Source organism: Acipenser ruthenus, chromosome 3, assembly GCF_902713425.1.
Source record: "Acipenser ruthenus chromosome 3, fAciRut3.2 maternal haplotype, whole genome shotgun sequence".
NCBI lineage: Eukaryota > Metazoa > Chordata > Actinopteri > Acipenseriformes > Acipenseridae > Acipenser > Acipenser ruthenus.
Window position 1 is genome coordinate 34,711,203 of NC_081191.1, and position 17,500 is coordinate 34,728,702.

The 17,500-nt window shown below is 38.8% G+C and overlaps 1 protein-coding gene across 7 annotated transcripts in view; it reads right to left on the minus strand.

Annotated features, from left to right (window-relative positions):
- Positions 1-17,500, minus strand: part of LOC117394251 (engulfment and cell motility protein 1) — a 167,640-nt gene that overhangs the window by 8,102 nt on the left and 142,038 nt on the right. For all 7 annotated transcript variants that reach the window (XM_033992360.3, XM_033992359.3, XM_033992357.3 and 4 more), the window contains 2 exons: positions 8,353-8,516; positions 5,155-5,267 (listed from right to left, as the gene is read on the minus strand). In XM_033992360.3, the coding sequence (XP_033848251.1) occupies positions 5,155-5,267; positions 8,353-8,516 (277 nt within the window). The remainder of the gene's footprint in view (positions 1-5,154; positions 5,268-8,352; positions 8,517-17,500) is intronic.

The window sequence follows — 17,500 nt, forward strand, 5'->3', positions numbered from 1 at the left end:
TAAAAGAATTAAGAATTACAACATATTTGTTTTGCTGGTCCCTTGAAAATCGTATTAATGAGAAATTACTGTTTATATTACAGGTGCCATTACCATTCAGAGATGAAAGTGAGGAAAAAAAAACAAAACAAAAAAAACAAACCCTGAAAAGTGGCAGCTGGATTTTTTGCTCATGAACACAAATTGAATGAAGTTAAGATTCAGATTACAACTGAAATTAGAACGTATACCAAATAATAAATGAACTTTAACTGCTCGTTTCACAAACCCAGAGATGCCAATACTTGAGAGTGAACAAAACAGCACCTGCCAAGCAGAATTAGGTGAATGTTTTTTTGACAAGTCAGGACAGTAAAATAGGGTCTGTGAAACTTGATGCAAGTATCCAGTCAAATAAAGTTGAGGTAAAATACAGATTTAGTTTCAAGTGAAATCTATTTTTTTCGTACCTGTGCACAAGGGCTGAAATAAATGCTGTGCAGCATGTCTTTTCTTTTAAAGTTATTGTTCATTTGGATCTCAAATGCAACTTGTTTACATCAGAAGATCACTCCCTTTTAATTGTTCAAGGACAAAAAAGAACTATGTACACTTTCAATTGTTCTTGTTAATATCTATTTTTGTGGCACCTTCCTTTCCCTCCTGTTTATTATCATTATTATTATTATTATTATTATTATTATTATTATTATTAATAATAATAATAATAATAATAATAAAACCTACAAAAGAAGCCACACAAAATGCTTTCAATGTGGGCACACACAAGGCAAGAGTTATTGAACTTGAGTTTATCATCAACTAGTTTGGGCAATACTAAACATTTAATATTGTAAATGTTTATTTTAAGTACAAAGTTGACATTTTCTGCTTCATTTCATGTTACCATGGAAAAAAATGTAAGAAAATATAGTGTTAATAAAACTAATTGCTTATGTCATGTAAGTTTAATAAAAAAAAATGTTTAAACTTAAAAAGGGTCCATGTACAACTCAAAAAAAAAAAAAATCTAAAGTTTAAAATGACCTCTTGATTTTTCACTCTGTCTTCTATGGGAATCAAATGTATGGCAACTTCTTGTCTTTCAAAAGATGCTTGTTTAAACATGGGGTGTATTTTATAATTCACTGGATCACCATGTTTGTCTCCATCAACATCAGGTCACAAAGAAAATGAAGTCTGCAGTTACTGCGACGAGCATTTATTATGTCTACATGTTTTCTGCAGAGAATACGGCTTTCCAATGCCTTGTACGCTCTTGATCCATAATCAGGTGTTCACATAACTGGTACGCAGGTATGCATGCGGGCCAATAAAAAAATGCAGACTCAATTATTGTTGTATAAGACACAAGCGTACCGTCAGTATATTTTTAACAGGAAAGCATTTATAATAAATGCAGAGACAGTGCTCATGGTTTGAGGTGCCTAATGCATGGATTATTCCAGGAGAGTGGAGGTTTAACAGGCTTTGTTAACAATGTCTGCGATCAAATCCCCCCCCCCCCCCCCCCGCTGCACAAGTGAAACAGAAAAGAAATATATATGTGTCTTCATTTTTGGCCAGCACCTTCCTTTCGTTCCATTATTTTTGCCATTTTCTGCAATGTGAACTGTAGAACTGAACCATAACTATAAATCAAATATATGATGACCTATTGATTAAATACCTAACACAGTTTACTCAAAACTTGACAAGATATAGCATGTCCCAATAAAAGAAGCCCACCAAACATCTGCCCATACAAAGTTTGGTTCCTTCATAGTATCCTTCAATAGATCGGCAAATCAGGTGCACTGTAAATACTGTGAACACAGTTTTGGGTCACTGACATTTACAGTACGTGAGACAGCTTGTAATTTCAATCGTCCATGAACAGTTTAAAATCAGACCTCAGCCATTATCTACACTTTGGTTCCTGAACAAACCGAGTTAAATTAGGATCACCTTAAGAAAAATAGACTATAACTACAGGACCCCTTGTGTGGCCCATAGAGGCTTTTTTTTTACCCCACAGCTAACTGTCATTATTAAAACAAAGATATGTAAGGGCTCCAGAGTGGCGCATCCAGTAAAGGTGCTCCACGTGGAGTACAGGATGCGCTCTATAGCCTGGACGTCGCGAGTTCGAATCCAGGCTATTCCTTTGCTGACCGAGGACGGGAGCTTCCAGGGGGCGGCGCTCGGCCAATTGAGGGGGGAGGGAGGGCTAGGTCGGCCAGGGTATCCTCGGCTCACCGCGCACCAGCGACCCCTGTAGTCTGGCCGGGCGCCTGCGGGCTTGCCTGTAACCTGCCCGAGAGCTGCGTTGTCCTCCGACGCTGTAGCTCTTGGGTGGCTGCATGGTGAGTCCGCAGTGTGAAAAAAAAAGCGGTCGGCTGACGGCACACGCTTCGGAGGACAGCGTGTGTTCGTCTTCGCCCTCCCGAGTCAGCGCAGGGGTGGTAGCGGTGAGCTGAGCCTAAAAATGATTGGCCATTATAAATTGGGGAGAAGATAATAAGAAATAATTGGCAGCGACTAAATTATTAAAAAAAAATATATATAAAAAATAAAAAAAACAAGATATGTATTAACCAACTGTTTAATAATATATGAATGGCTAGCTTGCAAATACTAATAACTTCAACTGTGCTTTGCATTTCATGTTATTATTAAGCATAGTGCCTTAATCAGTGCAGTAACTGATGTTTTAATAAAGAAAGTAATTTCTGGCATTCCCAAAGGTTACCCCATCAAGAAATGTAAACGAGTATCACTGCTGTACAGTAAAGCCAGCAGATGTAGACAGCAAACGTGCCTTTCATTCTGCTTGGGCTAATGTCAACCCTGGTGATTTACCACCTACAAGGCAGATACGCATGTCAAAGTTTGCACATTACCCTGCAGGCAACCTTTATAGAAAATCATGAAAGACTAAAGCAGAAGGGTACACATAATGGTGTACATTACCTCTTACTATTAACTGCATACCATCACCAAAGAAACAAGCACATAGAGGAAAACAGAACACAACCAAAGCCATGCAGTGAAAAATGAGCCCTCAACATTATTATTTTTCATTATTATTTTTTCTTTTTTACTGCAAATTCTTTAGGCTGGCTCAGTTCAATAAAAGCTTTCATGCAATAATAATTTCCCATATCTATCTGGGGTGTTGCTGCAGCATGACAGAAGCCAGAATTACCTTTTAATAATTCATATGCATATATTTCAGCCCTTTCTTTTCTTTTCTTTCTTTCTTTTTTTTAATGCTGAATGAAGAGGAACCCTTTCCAATTAATTATTTTAGAGCAGAGGGTAGCTTTTTTACTATATTTGCCAAATGGTAATGACTGCCCTTTATATCTTCACATAACTTCTTGCAAATTGGATTGTGCACTTGACACATTTGGCTTTCTAACTCCAATGACCTTCTGTAACTTCTTGCCAAGCCACATTTTTTTTTTTTTTTTTTTAATTTAAGTCCTCCATCTCCCTCACAACAAGTGGAACTTTTATGTCTGTAAAGCAAAGATACCAGGTGTTAAATCCCTCTCACTGCTAAAGAGTTCCCATACAAAATGCTGAGGCCTGTTTCCTACTGGATAAGTATCAAAAAGTGTAATACAGTAATCTGTTGCATATCCGACTGCAGTGGGACCAGAGTAAGGGTGGACATGTAAACAGGCAGATGGATGAATCCTGTTTTAAATCCCATTATACACAGCTGTAACAATTACTGTATTGATACAATTATTGTTTTGGGGTTCAGCTTTTATTAGGGAGCTCCCCTAAATCCCTTGTTTAGAAAGATACAGGGTACGAATGCTTGTGACAGAGTAGCCGTCTGCTGTGTGGGTGTGTGCATTCGCTGCTGAGTGACAGGCAGGAGATTGAGACAGAGGCTGAAGTTGATATGCCCCGCAGGCGAACAGGATTTATTTACATATCAACACACTGAACAGCTCACGTGACACTACCAGCAATGGCAGCGCACGGAGCACATACAACACAGTGTACGAAAACTTTGGTAGGATCTACAATCTCTGAACTAATATTCCCTGTTCAATAATAAACTAACGTTGCTGAAGAGGTTGATCATGGCGGATACATGACGGATTACTGTACTAACATAACATTTCAAAAGTGATAAGTTATCCAATGTTCTTACTGTCATCCACATAAGCTTAACAACCTTGATATACAGTTTGACAAAACCAAAACATTACAAATAAAAAAGGGGGGGATGCTATGGTTTCAGTTGTACCACTTTAGTTTTAGGCATTTATTAGGGTGCTAATACCGTTTAGCACCATCTGCATACCGAAAGGGCACATTCTTATAATGAATAGAGCATACTGCCAGAACATCACTGTGCTTCAAATACACCACATAGTAGTTCTGAGACTAATGACACAGAGCACATGACCAACTTTATCCAAATACAACTGGCACCTGGAACTTGCATGCTCACTAGAAACTTTAAGAAAAGTATGACTGTGAAAAAAGTGCTCATTTAAAGAGGCAAACTGATAATGCTTTCCCAGTTGACAAATACATTTCCAAAGCCTTGTACCCATGTGGTGATCATTATTTACCATGCTTCAGTCTTCAATCTGCCTGTTCTGCTCATTTTGGCTCATTTTGGTTGTTGGAGCTGTCTACTATTGTAGATACCATGCTGTAAAATCCACCAACTGTACAGGTCTTTCCTCTTGAGACATAAACCAATTTAAATCATTCTTTGAGAAGATGCAAACAAAATCCTTCCCACAGGAATGAATAAAAAACAACAACTTTGAAACAATTTCTAATTTTTTTTGATCATTGTCCATATTTGTAAGCCATTTATCTAAATTTGTAACATTGTACGTGTGACATATGGATTGACAGACGGAAAAGGTGCACATTCCAAACTGGAGTATAAAATACAAGCAACGAACTAAAAGAAAAGGGGAACATAAATTATTATTTATGTAGTACTCCTTTATTTCAATTCATGATTTCTTACTTAGATGTCTGAGCAATTCAATTTCCTCTTTTTAATGAAAAACGCTCCAGTTGCAAATATCTTCAACCGTGCCCCTCCCCCCTCCCCTCATTACAAGTGCAGAGGGATAGAGCTGTATGGCAGTAGCATCACCGTTTTCTAACAGGTTCAGAAAACTATACCTTGCCGCCGACGGCTGCTGATCTTCCTAAAGCATGTTCCCTCACAGAGTCGGTTCAGACGCTGCTGCTTGATTAGCTCCATGATCTCTGGCAGGATCTTCTCCCTCAGCTCGCTGGGAAGAAGGAGGAGGTCAGAAAGCTCAGGTTAAATTATTGAGCAAGTTAAAACAATACATAACATATTCAAATTTACTCTATCTTTTCTGAAACCTTACAAGACCAAACACATATCAAAGTTTTAATATTAAAAATAACTGTAGCTAACAAAATTATTCCATAAATCCTTGCCGTTTTGCACTTATACAAGCTACATACGTCTCAAATGTGCAGTTTTAAAAGAAACACGTTTTTTTCATTTTAAAACATTATGTCTGGAACTTAGGGTGGCCATATGGCTCCAAGTTCACCGGGACAGCATGGGACAGATTAGGCTTTTCAACTCACAGCACAATGCATTCTGATACCTTGTACCTGTCTTTGGTATCTTTCACTTGTTTCTTTTCTTTGAGAGAAGCAGGGCTATATATTTACCAGAATGCACTACCATGCGAGTTAAAAAGCCTGAACTGTCCTAGTAAACCTGGAGTCATTCGGTCATCCTACTGGTACTACTTTAGGTTGAAGGAAACTCTCAGATTCTATGCCTTATTCTTACATTATCTGTTTGCACTTTTGTACCCTGGCTCATTTCACCTCAGCAGTGTTTTCTGGGTAAAAGCATGTTTCTGACTAAAAGCATGTCAGTCAATAGGGAAAGGTCTTATTGACAGGAAAGAATCCAGTAAAGGGGTGGGCACAATTTCACTATCCAGGTGAAATGACCTAGGAAGTACAAGACAGAGTTTCCTTTAACCTAGTGTAGTGCCAGACAAAGTTTTAAAATTACGTTTTGCTATAACGTGTGTTTCTTTCAAAACTGCACATTTGAGACCTATAAAATCAATGGATGTGCACGGTGGAGAAATGTTACTTTGTTAGCTAACATTACTTTAAGAAGATTGAGTCTTCTTGAGGCTGTGTGGTCCAGTGGTTAAAGAAAAGGGCTTGTAACCAGGAGGTCCCTGGTTCAAATCCCATCTCAGCCACTGACTCATTGTGTGACCCTGAGCAAGTCACTTAACCTCCTTGTGCTCCGTCTTTCGGGTGAGACGTAGTTGTAAGTGACTCTGCAGCTGATGCATAGTTCACACACCCTAGTCTCTGTAAGCCGCCTTGGATAAAGGCTTCTGCTAAATAAACAAATAATTGAGTCAGTACAAAAATAATAAGATGGCCTGACTGGTCAACAGCCTCCTTAGGACGCACCTTTAAGCCATTAAGGTTTTACACTCATGGTTCCACTTTGATGTCCAACTGTGCTCATAGAAGACTATCTTAGCAACCAATCTTTTATTCGTGTTTTTTTTAGAAAATATAATACATGCCAACAGCTCCCTTTTTGAATTCATCCTTGCACCTTTTAGAACATTTTGCTACAAAACTAGCAACTCAAAAAGGTTAATTGAAGGACTCAAGAATGTGCCCAATTTGTTTATTACTAACCATGTATGTTTCATCTGATAGAATACAAAAAAAAAAAACATTTATCTTTCAAGTGACCTCAAAAATGCATTAGATGTGTGTAATTTTTGGGAATGTGTGGCTATCACTGTTTCTAAATTATTGAAGACTGAAATTCAAGCGACACCCTATTTCTACTAAACGATGATTCCAAACTTTGTCTATCCTTGACAAATCATTGGCTCCTTCTAGCAGCTCTTACAGCTGCAAAGAAAACTATTTTACAGTCCTGGTTCACTCCTGACCTTCCGTTACTTCATACCCAGCTATTACATCTTCAGTCCATCGCACGTTTAGAAAGATCTACAGCCAAGCTGCACGGAACCAATCCCAATACTATATCTTCATGGTCTGAAATTGTCACAGCTGTGAGAGAATTACCTTAAATTTTATCTCTTTCTTTTTTTCATTTTCCCAGCCAGCCTGTAAATAGTTTGCTGGTTTATTGTATTGGTAATATTATTCTTCTGTAATGACTGAAAACAATAAAACATTCACCAAAAAAAGGCATTAAATAAGACACAGTGGTATTATCTAGTTTAGAAACACCAATTTAAAATAGTTCCATTAGTTGGTCTGTGTTATCCACCTATAGAACCTCTAAAAAATTCCACACACAACATCCTTCACATAAATTACTTCAGCTTTTTGTGTTGTTTTGATTTCCTATGCCACTTTGTTTGTGTAATTGCCAATTTCTGCATCCTGCTACAGGGCAAGTTTGTCTCCCCAGCTTATTAATTTGATTTTAGACTCAATCTACCATTTAGTTGCCTAAATGCCAATAAGGGGATGGGGGGGGGGGGCAGTAGTTAAAAATGAGCTACAAGGCAATTTCCCTCAAGCTAATAAATGTGATGCAGCATGATTGCTTTGACTTTAAATTAAAGTCAACATGCTGCTGCCTAAATATCATTACTGCAGTTCTATTGTTCTGTAGGCCTTGAAATAAATTGTTATGTTTAATTTATCTGGAATAAAATTAATTAGCAGTAGTTTGAATATTATTGTTTGAAGATTTCAATAAACAGCAAGGTCATTCGGAGTCAGTCTACAGTATCACACTGCAGTAACTTTATATAAGGGAATAGAAGCTGCTCATAACCACTAATAGTAGAATCCATCTAACCAATGAACAAGTTGATGGAATGTACATGTGGGTAGAGGTGAAAGGTCAGGTAGGGGTTATCAAATTCATTACTTGATCAATATTACTGATCTTGTACTTCAGGAAGAGGTGGCCCAGTGCTCTTCTACCAGGCAAAGACAGAAATCTGTTATCTAGTCATGTTTTTGATGCTGAATCACTGGTATCCTTTAAGACCCAACTTGGAGATCAATCAGCTTCTATGCATAGATGGGGCGAACAGACTCCTCTCGTTCCCATATTTTCTTACGATCTTATTTAAAAATAAGGTGAAATGATTCAAGTGTAATACAGTAGTCCTTAAAATCTGACTGGACTTCAATCTGACTGCTCTCTACTTTCCTGACAAGGAGTCTATTGAGAATCCTGCTGATGTACACAGGCTTTATGACTATGACCCACTGAACTAGAGGACATCAGTTCCAGTATGTGTGTGTGTATTGTGGATACCTTGTTTGGATTTAAATCTCAGTAATAAGAAGAATGCTTACAGGATAGGACGAGACTGGAAGTCTTCCTGGTTCATCCTTTCAGACTGGCGAATTTTCAGAATCTCTGTGTAACTCAGGTTCTGCAGTTTACTTTTAAACTGGTCCAGCGAGTTAGGCTTGGTGTTCAGTGCTCTCATGATCTGGTCTTTCACCACCTGCATAACCTGTGAACAGAAAACCACATGTAATTTTCAGTCCTGCATCTGCAATGTAATCCTGTTAAAAGGGCAGTATATAAATCTCTTCTTAAACATCAGCACAAATTAAAATAAGAAACACTCACTTTTGGTCACCGTTCTCCTTTAGAAAAGCCGTGCAAATAAAACACATTATCTAACGTAAAGCATTTTTAAAGACGTTTAATTAACAGACCCTTACAATGTAATGATATTCAGAACAATCTACTCAAATGGCAGAGGTGCCATGCTGTTTTAAAAGCTGGTTCGTCATCCACTGTTGTTGAGTAATTAGATACTTCTTTATGTACAGCCTCAGTTTATTGAACTCACTGGTGAACAACTGTGTTTCTACAGGTAATAGGCAGCATTGTCTCAAGTAAAGAAAAAAAAATACACATGCCAGTCAAAAGTACAAATAGGAGATCAGCTTAAATCAGCCCATGCATCCTGCCCAAAATTGTTCTGCCATTACAAGCCATCATGCTGACATTAAATAGCTTTTTTATTTTCAATATGGATTCTGTAGACTCAACTTCTGAAAGATCTGCAGCAAAAGGATACAAAGGGTCCAATTCTGATGCAATTGCAAAAATACAATTTTTATTTGAATGGTATAAAACTACCAAGAAACTACTCAGAACAATTATTTATCTGGTTCTTTGATGCGACTCCGTTGCAACCCTTACCATCGATGTATTCTTCCAAAACTTTGCTTTTGCATTGATTCAAAAAGTTGGTTGTGACTCTGTGACAAGTTGGCTTGTGTGGATGACGTCAGACCAGGAAGAAATAACCCACAACAAAGGCCACTACTGAGGTGTGAGACGCAAATGCGCTCGTTTCTTTATTAATCAAAAGTAAACGGTTTACACAAAACAAGAACAAACGCTGAACTCCAAACCAAAACGGTACAGTGGCCAAAAAAGACAAACAAAACAAATGGACACGGAATAAACAAGTTTCGTGCTGGTGTTAAACCAGCACACATAGCAATTGTTATGATTTCAAGCCTTCCTTTGGTTTGCCTCCTGACCCTCGTTCCACCTCTGAACACACTAGCCCCTTTCTTACCTGTGATCACCCTATTTATACACCTGTGGCTGGAGCCTTAATTAATCATTTATTCAATTCACGGCTCCAGCCTCATTCCCACGTGTTTTTACAGGGAGGATTTTAACTGCCTCCCTTCCCTGTCACCACTATACCACAACCCCATGCTCACATACCAATATACATTAACTCCCCCGTGATACATAACCCAAACTATACAAAATAAACCAAAAATACACCCAGGGGCGGGGGTAACTCGTCACAGTCCCTCATCCAAGTGTTTTGTTCTTCATGACTTTTGGCAGCTCACACTTTCCTTATTTATCTGGACAAGTCATGGTATAGTTTTGGATTGACTCAATATGCTCACTATCTAGGACTGAATGGTCCCCTGGGAGGCTAGGTTTTTCATAAGCCCCACTGTTCAACAGCAAAGGATCAACAGAAACCAGACTACAGTAGTCAGTATCTAATGCGTTATTTGAATAAAAATCCACTCTTCACATTAAATTTGATTTATTTAAAGCATGACATAAAATGGCATTGAACTTTGTCACATTTATCAAACTACTAACATACCACTCATCTCTACCTACTACAGCTTCCATTTAGAAGATTCAAGAGCTTTTTTGGCAACCAGCTCTGTCTGGTGGTTGATGGGGATTAGATAGTTTCATCTGTCTAGACCAAATTACAGGTTCTACATTCACTAGGAGAAGCCACCACATGACAAGAACATGAAAATTGCAAATTAACTCTGTTTTAATAGTTCTTGTTCCCCTTTCAGTTGATATCCTCTTGAAATTGACTTCAAAAGATTTTTGGATAGATGATGGCCAACGGCAAAAAACTAAACAAAACAAAACAAAAAAATGTTGGGTACAATCTTTTCAGATTTAACCAGGTTCAAAAGAGCAGACACTGTTGTTTTGTGGCTATGATGTTTGTGCATACACTTAACTAACAGGCCAGCATGGCAGGAGGCAGGACCAAAACTGAACGCAAGGTTTGACAAGACAACAGAAGTTCACAACAGTGACATGGCTTTGTTTGGTCAACAAACATTTGGCAGTTTTTATTTATTGTTATTTAGGAACAAAATCTAATTGAGTTTCCTGAAAAAAACATACTTTAATTTTCCATGTGTTCTAACCTTAATACATCTTAACAGACATGTATATCATAGCAACAAAGACTAATGCTCTTCAAAAATGTAATAATCCAACTTTCTTGAAAGATCTGAAATCCACAAAGGTAAAAAATCAAGATGAACTATTTTAAATCTCAAACCTCTCCAGTAATAAATTTTTTGTCCACTCAACTGAACACTGTAATATATGCACAGACTACAATAAAATACACTCAAAGGTCTAGTGCAAAACGGTCTGGCTCAAAGGAGCCGAGAAGATAATTCACGCTCAAGCAACTCCGGCATACAGTACATCCAGTTCTGCAATGCTGACTTTCCAGCAAATGCACAGGCATATAAATTCATCACACTTTCCCTTGAGAACTTTCACAGTGTGCTGGTGAAGGAAGTCTACAAAAACTTCAGAAACATTTCCCATTCCCTTGAGAAAAAGCAGCAGTGTATCCTCAAGAGACACCAGTGAAATTTAAGTCCCAAACTTAGATAAAAAGCATTGCCTAGATTAAGTTTAAACCCACTATCAATGGGGTTTAAAAACATATTTTTGAATTAATAAATATCATAAATGAACCTGGGGTATTTAATAGGGTAGCAATTGTATCATTCCTGAGTTAATTACCTGTATATTCTTCATTATGATCAGTGGGACATAATTAAAATCCACCCTAGCCCCATAAGCCCTTTGACGCTTGCAAGTTTAATTACTGCACAAGACCCGGTAACGTTTTATATTGCGTGGCATAAATTAATATAAAATAGATATGCAATTGCATATTAAATTAATGTTAAATTAATGTTTAATAAATGCTGCTGCATACAGATTTGCTGGTTAAGCATTATAATGCTGTACTTTCATTGTATAGTTTATTGGACCCCCATCCTTTCTCTTGCATTTGGTTGTCATGATTATGCACTTTTTCTGTAATTACCTTATTTTGGAATTAAAGAAAATAGACATACATTATGTGAGCAGAATATGACTGGTTTTACCTCTTTCATAAGTGCAGTCCCACAAAAAGAGACACAAAAACATTGTAAAATTAACTAGGATAAGTAATAGTATCTTTACAAACCAAACATTTAATTCATTCACTGATGTCGAACTGTTACACTAGCTTTGAGTGGTTTGTGTTTCATTAAATAATTTACAGTTCACAGTTTTAAGGCGGTACCTCTTTCCCCAGTCGGATCATTGGGACAGGGCAATTGGTCCCCTGGGCTTTTATTTATTGATCAATCCCATTTTATACCCTGTTTTCAATTGCCTTTTAAAATGTCGGCTTATTGCTGCAACCCACTTAATGGTCAAGAGGACTGCAGATAAGCGACCTTCGTTCCCGCTAACAAGCCTGTTATCCCTGAAAGGCTGCATCACTGCCACTGAATTTCTACAATCAGCTTAAATAAAAGCTTATCCTTCCCAAAAGGTTAATAGAAAATGTGAACTCTGGCATTACCATGATACTACATTAATTCAGAATCTCACAGAAAGGCATCTATTTGCTTCACCTATCACTATGACATGAACGCTTGCCCGATTCATTTTGAAATGATGAATAACCATTAATCTGGTCTTTGTACCTTAAAGCTGGCTAAAGAATGCACATAGATGCTATTCTGGGCGACTCAGTTACACAGCAAAAAAAGAAGCTTCCCTATTTAGTTTGCCCAACATATAATGCAAATATATTGATGCACAAAAGAAAGGCAACACTCAGGTCTTTAATGGATTTAAATCAAATATTTTAAAAATAGATATCAAACAAAATCCCAGAAAATGTGAATACAAATACAGATCAAAGAACCATGATAAGTTTTCAGTATGAAATGTGACACACTGTCAAAATGAAAACATTACAAAGTTAGTATCAGGCATGACCTCCCTGAGCATTAACACAATCCTGGCAGTGTTGACGGATAGACCTGATCAGCCTCGGGATAGAATGCTGTGGGATGTTCCGCCACTCTTCCTGTGCAGCTGCAGCCAGCTGGCGAAGGTTGGCTGGTCGCAGTTGTCTCCTGTGGATGGCACTGGCGATTTGGTCCCACAGATGTTCTATTGGAGTCAGGTCAGGGGAAAAAGCTGGCCACGGCAAGACCTCAACATTGTTTTCTTGAAGTCGTGAAATTATAATCCTAGCACTGTGTGGTCTTGCATTGTCCTGCTGGAAAATCGACACTGCCGGATAGGCTTGCAGGAACAGAAAAACTGTTGCCGCATGGACTACGTCAATGTATCGCTGAGCAGTAAGGTTGCCCTCAATCTGCACCAAAGGCGTTTTTGTGTTAACCGGTTGGCTTGAACAACGCAACAGTCAGCATAACGCTCACCGCGACGTCTCCACACACGTCGTCTTCCATCAGGTCTGTCAAGGGCAAAACGGCATTCATTCATCGGTGAATAAAACACTCCACCACACTCTCTGCCACCACCTCAGATGTTCTCTGGCCTACAGAAGACGGGGATTTTGTCTCTCAGCTGTCAACATGTTACCCCTGAACAGCCTCCAAGCATGCAAATCATTTTCATGCAGAAGGCGACATACAGTCATTCTGCTGATGCGCGTGTTATTTCTTCCTGGAATTTCTTGTGCTATAACCACTGCAGTCTGAAAACGATCACGCAGATGGATCATCGGTGTGCACCTTCTACATCTAACTCTCAGAATGAATAAAGGTTACTGTATTTGTACAATTACATGCACATTTTCCAAAATTGAGTTATGATAGAAGAAAGAAAATATGCTTTTCAAAAGCTTACTGACAACCTCATTTGTTTTTACCATAGGAAGCATAAAAACTTTTTTTTTTTTTTTTTTTTTTAAGAATCATGTTGAATAATGTAGGGCCCCGAAGAGGGTATTTCACACAATTGCTAATGCAAAGTACGTACTGAAGAGCTGAAAATCCCATAACAACATTTATACTTGAAGTGATCAGACGTATCAAGGAACAATGTCCTTCATAGGCGGCCAAAGCTGCTGAACCCCTTTCAAAAATTGCCTCACCAGGAAGCAGAGCTCCTGGGGAGACAGAGACAGAGACAAGCTGAATGGCTGCCAGATAGACCTTTAATGCAGAGGGGATTTCCCCTCATCAAACAGGTCCTGCAAAAATTGCAGTATTACTCGTGGGGTCAAACCCACGAGGCAGACACCACATCTGAAGATGCTCCACTTGTACCCATACTGGGAATGTGTGGACGCTGCTCTGGCATTTTGTAAGGTGTCAATAACCCTATTGGACAGACCCAGATGGCTCAAATGCAGCCATTCAGGGCCCAGACCCAGAGCTTCAGGCTCGATTGGTTGGTATACCATAAGGTCCCCCGTGCCTGACTGAGCAGGTCACGGTGCTTGGGCAGTCTCCACAGATGGCCGCTCTGGAACTCCATCAGGGTTTAAAACCAAAGTCTCCTGGGCCAATAAGGGGCTACTAGGAGCAACTTGGCCTGGGCCTGCCTGGTTTTCTCCAGACACAGCGGGAGCAGGGCGAGCAGTGGGAAGACATTGATCCCTGGGAGGCAAAGAGATCTACCTCTGCTCTCCCAAACCTTTCCCAAAGAGGCTAACCACCAGATGAACTGCCCACAGTGAAAGGAGGTTCTTGTGTGTCCAGAGCAATGCTCACGGGCCATGTGATGGAGACTGGGTAACCTGAGGCCGCCCTGGTGGTTGATGTAAGCCACCACTGTTGTGCTGTCTGTACAGACAAGCACGTGTCTCCTTCGAACCTTCTGCAAAAAATGCTGCAAGGCTAGGTAAACTGCCTGCAGTTCAAAAACATTTATGTGGAGACCCACCCTGGTGGGGAGGGGGGGGGGGGGGGGTCCACACCTCTTGCGCCCCCTTGCCATTCCACACAGCGCCCCAGCCCAGGCTGGATGCATCCGTTGTGATGATCTCCATTCTGGTGACACTGTCCAGCGCTATGCAGAGGCATAGTTGAGTAGATTGTTTCCACCAAGAGCGTGCCTTTAGACAGAGGTGAGACACTGTCAATAGGTGGTCGCGGTTCAACGGGGGCTGAAAAGCTCTGCTGTTGAACCAGGCCTGCAGAGGGTGCATGCGCAGGAGACCAAAAGGTAGGAAGCTGCTGCCATCAAGCTCAGAAGTTTCTGGAACTTCACTACCGTGAGTGCTCTGTTGAGCTAAAATAGTTCTAAACAGATGGCTATTCTTTGCACTCTGCCGTCCGACATAGTGGACAGCATGGACCTGGAGTCCAAGCACACTCCTAGATAGCTGGCTGTCTGAGAAGGAGTGAGCTGGCTTTTCACATGATTCACTGTAAGACCCAGCCATGAAGGTGGCTGATGACGCCCACAAGTTCCATGTGTGCGTCTGCCTGTGCTGGAGACTGGGCACAAAGGAGTCCAAATAATTGAATACTCTGATGCCTTCGAGTCTCAATAGGGTCCAGGCATTATGCAAGTAGCAATGCAGTGTACAGTAACACTGTAGAGGTGCTGCCTCAGTCTGGTTAAAGACAGTAACCGGGCTTGGTACCAGACCGGGGATGTATGCTCTGGTCGGTAGCGGGTCAGAACCGGAACAGTACCACTATGCTACCTGGTCGGTTCGGTCCCTGTACACTGTACAGGGATGCCCACCTGTGCATGCTACTGGCAAAGCCACTCAGTCAGTACTCACACGAGACTGAGGGAAGCCTGCTTGTTAGACTGAACTAACACTACTGCAGTGTTCGCACTAGGCCGCGCCACTGCGCCAATGCCCCCCTGAAATAAAAAATGTCCCGCTGAATTTCTCTTAACGCGCCTGTGTGTCCCCCTTCCCAGACCACATGCAATACCAATACGCAGTAAATTAATGCATTTTGTATTAACATGACATGTCTGATGACAGGCTAATCTTTTTAACTTGTTTGTTTACACTTGCAAACATGCCATTATTCTCCAGTCCAGTAGAATGCGCTCACACCCTCCCTGGTTACAGTCAGTTTCACAGTAAAGCCTGGACGACAACATCAGACTTGTTAACAACATGGCCCGGCGCAAATATAACCTTGTGTCCCTGTTACATCCGACCATTACATCTGGAAGAATCAGCGTTGGCAGTGACTGCTGAAATGTAAGCTATTATATTTGTGCTTAAAAATACTGTGAAATTCATCCGCTGTATACTTATCTATTTGCTAGACAAAATATCTGTCTGATGTTTGGAGATATGGAGTGACCTAGCAAGTGAATGGGAGAAATGTGTACTTCTGCGTACTACAGTAGAGTTTATAGACAAAGTGCAGTAGATTTGTGAAACTAAAAACGCATCATTGATTAAAAAAAAAAAAGTAGCCTACAGTAACATTATAAAATATGTGAATGTGTCTTTTCTGTGACAAATGCTAAAATTCAGGGCCAAAATAATTTAGTATGTGTTATGCACTAATTGTCTCTTGTCCACTTCGCCAGTAGGCCTATAACAGCATGATAGATATATATATATATATATATATATATATATATATATATATATATATATACAATGTATGCGATTTTATACAGCACTGTATATATGCCTAGAATAAATCTTCCATTGAGAAAACACCACTGGAGTCAGAAATAAAGGAAATTATTATGTAATAAAGTTCACGTGCAGTCACGGTTTTGTTAAAGTAGCATTTTCCAAACTATATCATTATGTTCAGTATTAAAATATGTTAAAATATAGCAAATCCACAAAACCAATGAAATACATATTGTATATTTGACATTTTATTTTTAGTGTTCTGTGTAACACGGGCCATCGTTTAACCTTGAAAAAAATTAAATACAGAGTACCTACAGCAGATATACGCATTTATCATATCAACAACATCAACGTGTGTTGTAAAAATAAAGCAAAAATTGTTTATTTAAATTGTTTATTTACTTGGGGGCTAAGAATGAAAAATGTGAAGAAAAAAAAGCCATTTTTGATATGGAAATTGTCAAAATAAAGGGGCAGCTGGAAGGTAAGAATTTACCAGTTAGGACAATGGCATTTAAATACTAATACTATTAAGCTGTACCTGTTGGTAATGTGGTTTTTTATAATGCAGCGGGTTTCAAACTGGGGTACGTGAGAAAAATTATTTAATAGCATACAACAAATTTTATTTAGTACCACTTGCCAATCTATTGCAAACTTTTGTCATGTAATCAACGTTTAAATCACTAACACCAGACTGATGTGCTGTGACAGAGCATTTAGTGCACACATGACTAATTTACATATTAAATAATTGTTTACGACTGTAAGTCGCCCTGGATAAGGGCGTCTGCTAAGAAATAAATAATAATAATAATAATAATAATAATAATAATAATAATAATAATAATAATAATAATAATAATAATAATAATAAATATGTAAGTTTTAAATAAGCCCTGTTGTTTAAATGTCATATAAACAGTTGGGTGGTTACTGCAGTCTGTCTTTGGGATAACAAAAAAAAATTAAAAAAATTACATATTTAAAAAAAAAAAAAAAAAAAAGCCTAGTCTTTAATTAATTTTATTTCCTGTGTTTGTTTGTGCCAGCAAATCGATAGATTATATATATATACATTTGGTGTGATCACCCTTTACCTTAACATGTCTATTTTTGAAAGCATTCTTACTTTACAGCATTTTTTCACACCTGCCTAAAACTTTTGCACAGTACTGATATATATATATATATATATATATATATATATATATATATATACACATATATACATATATACACACACACATATATATATATATATATATATACAGACGTGCTCA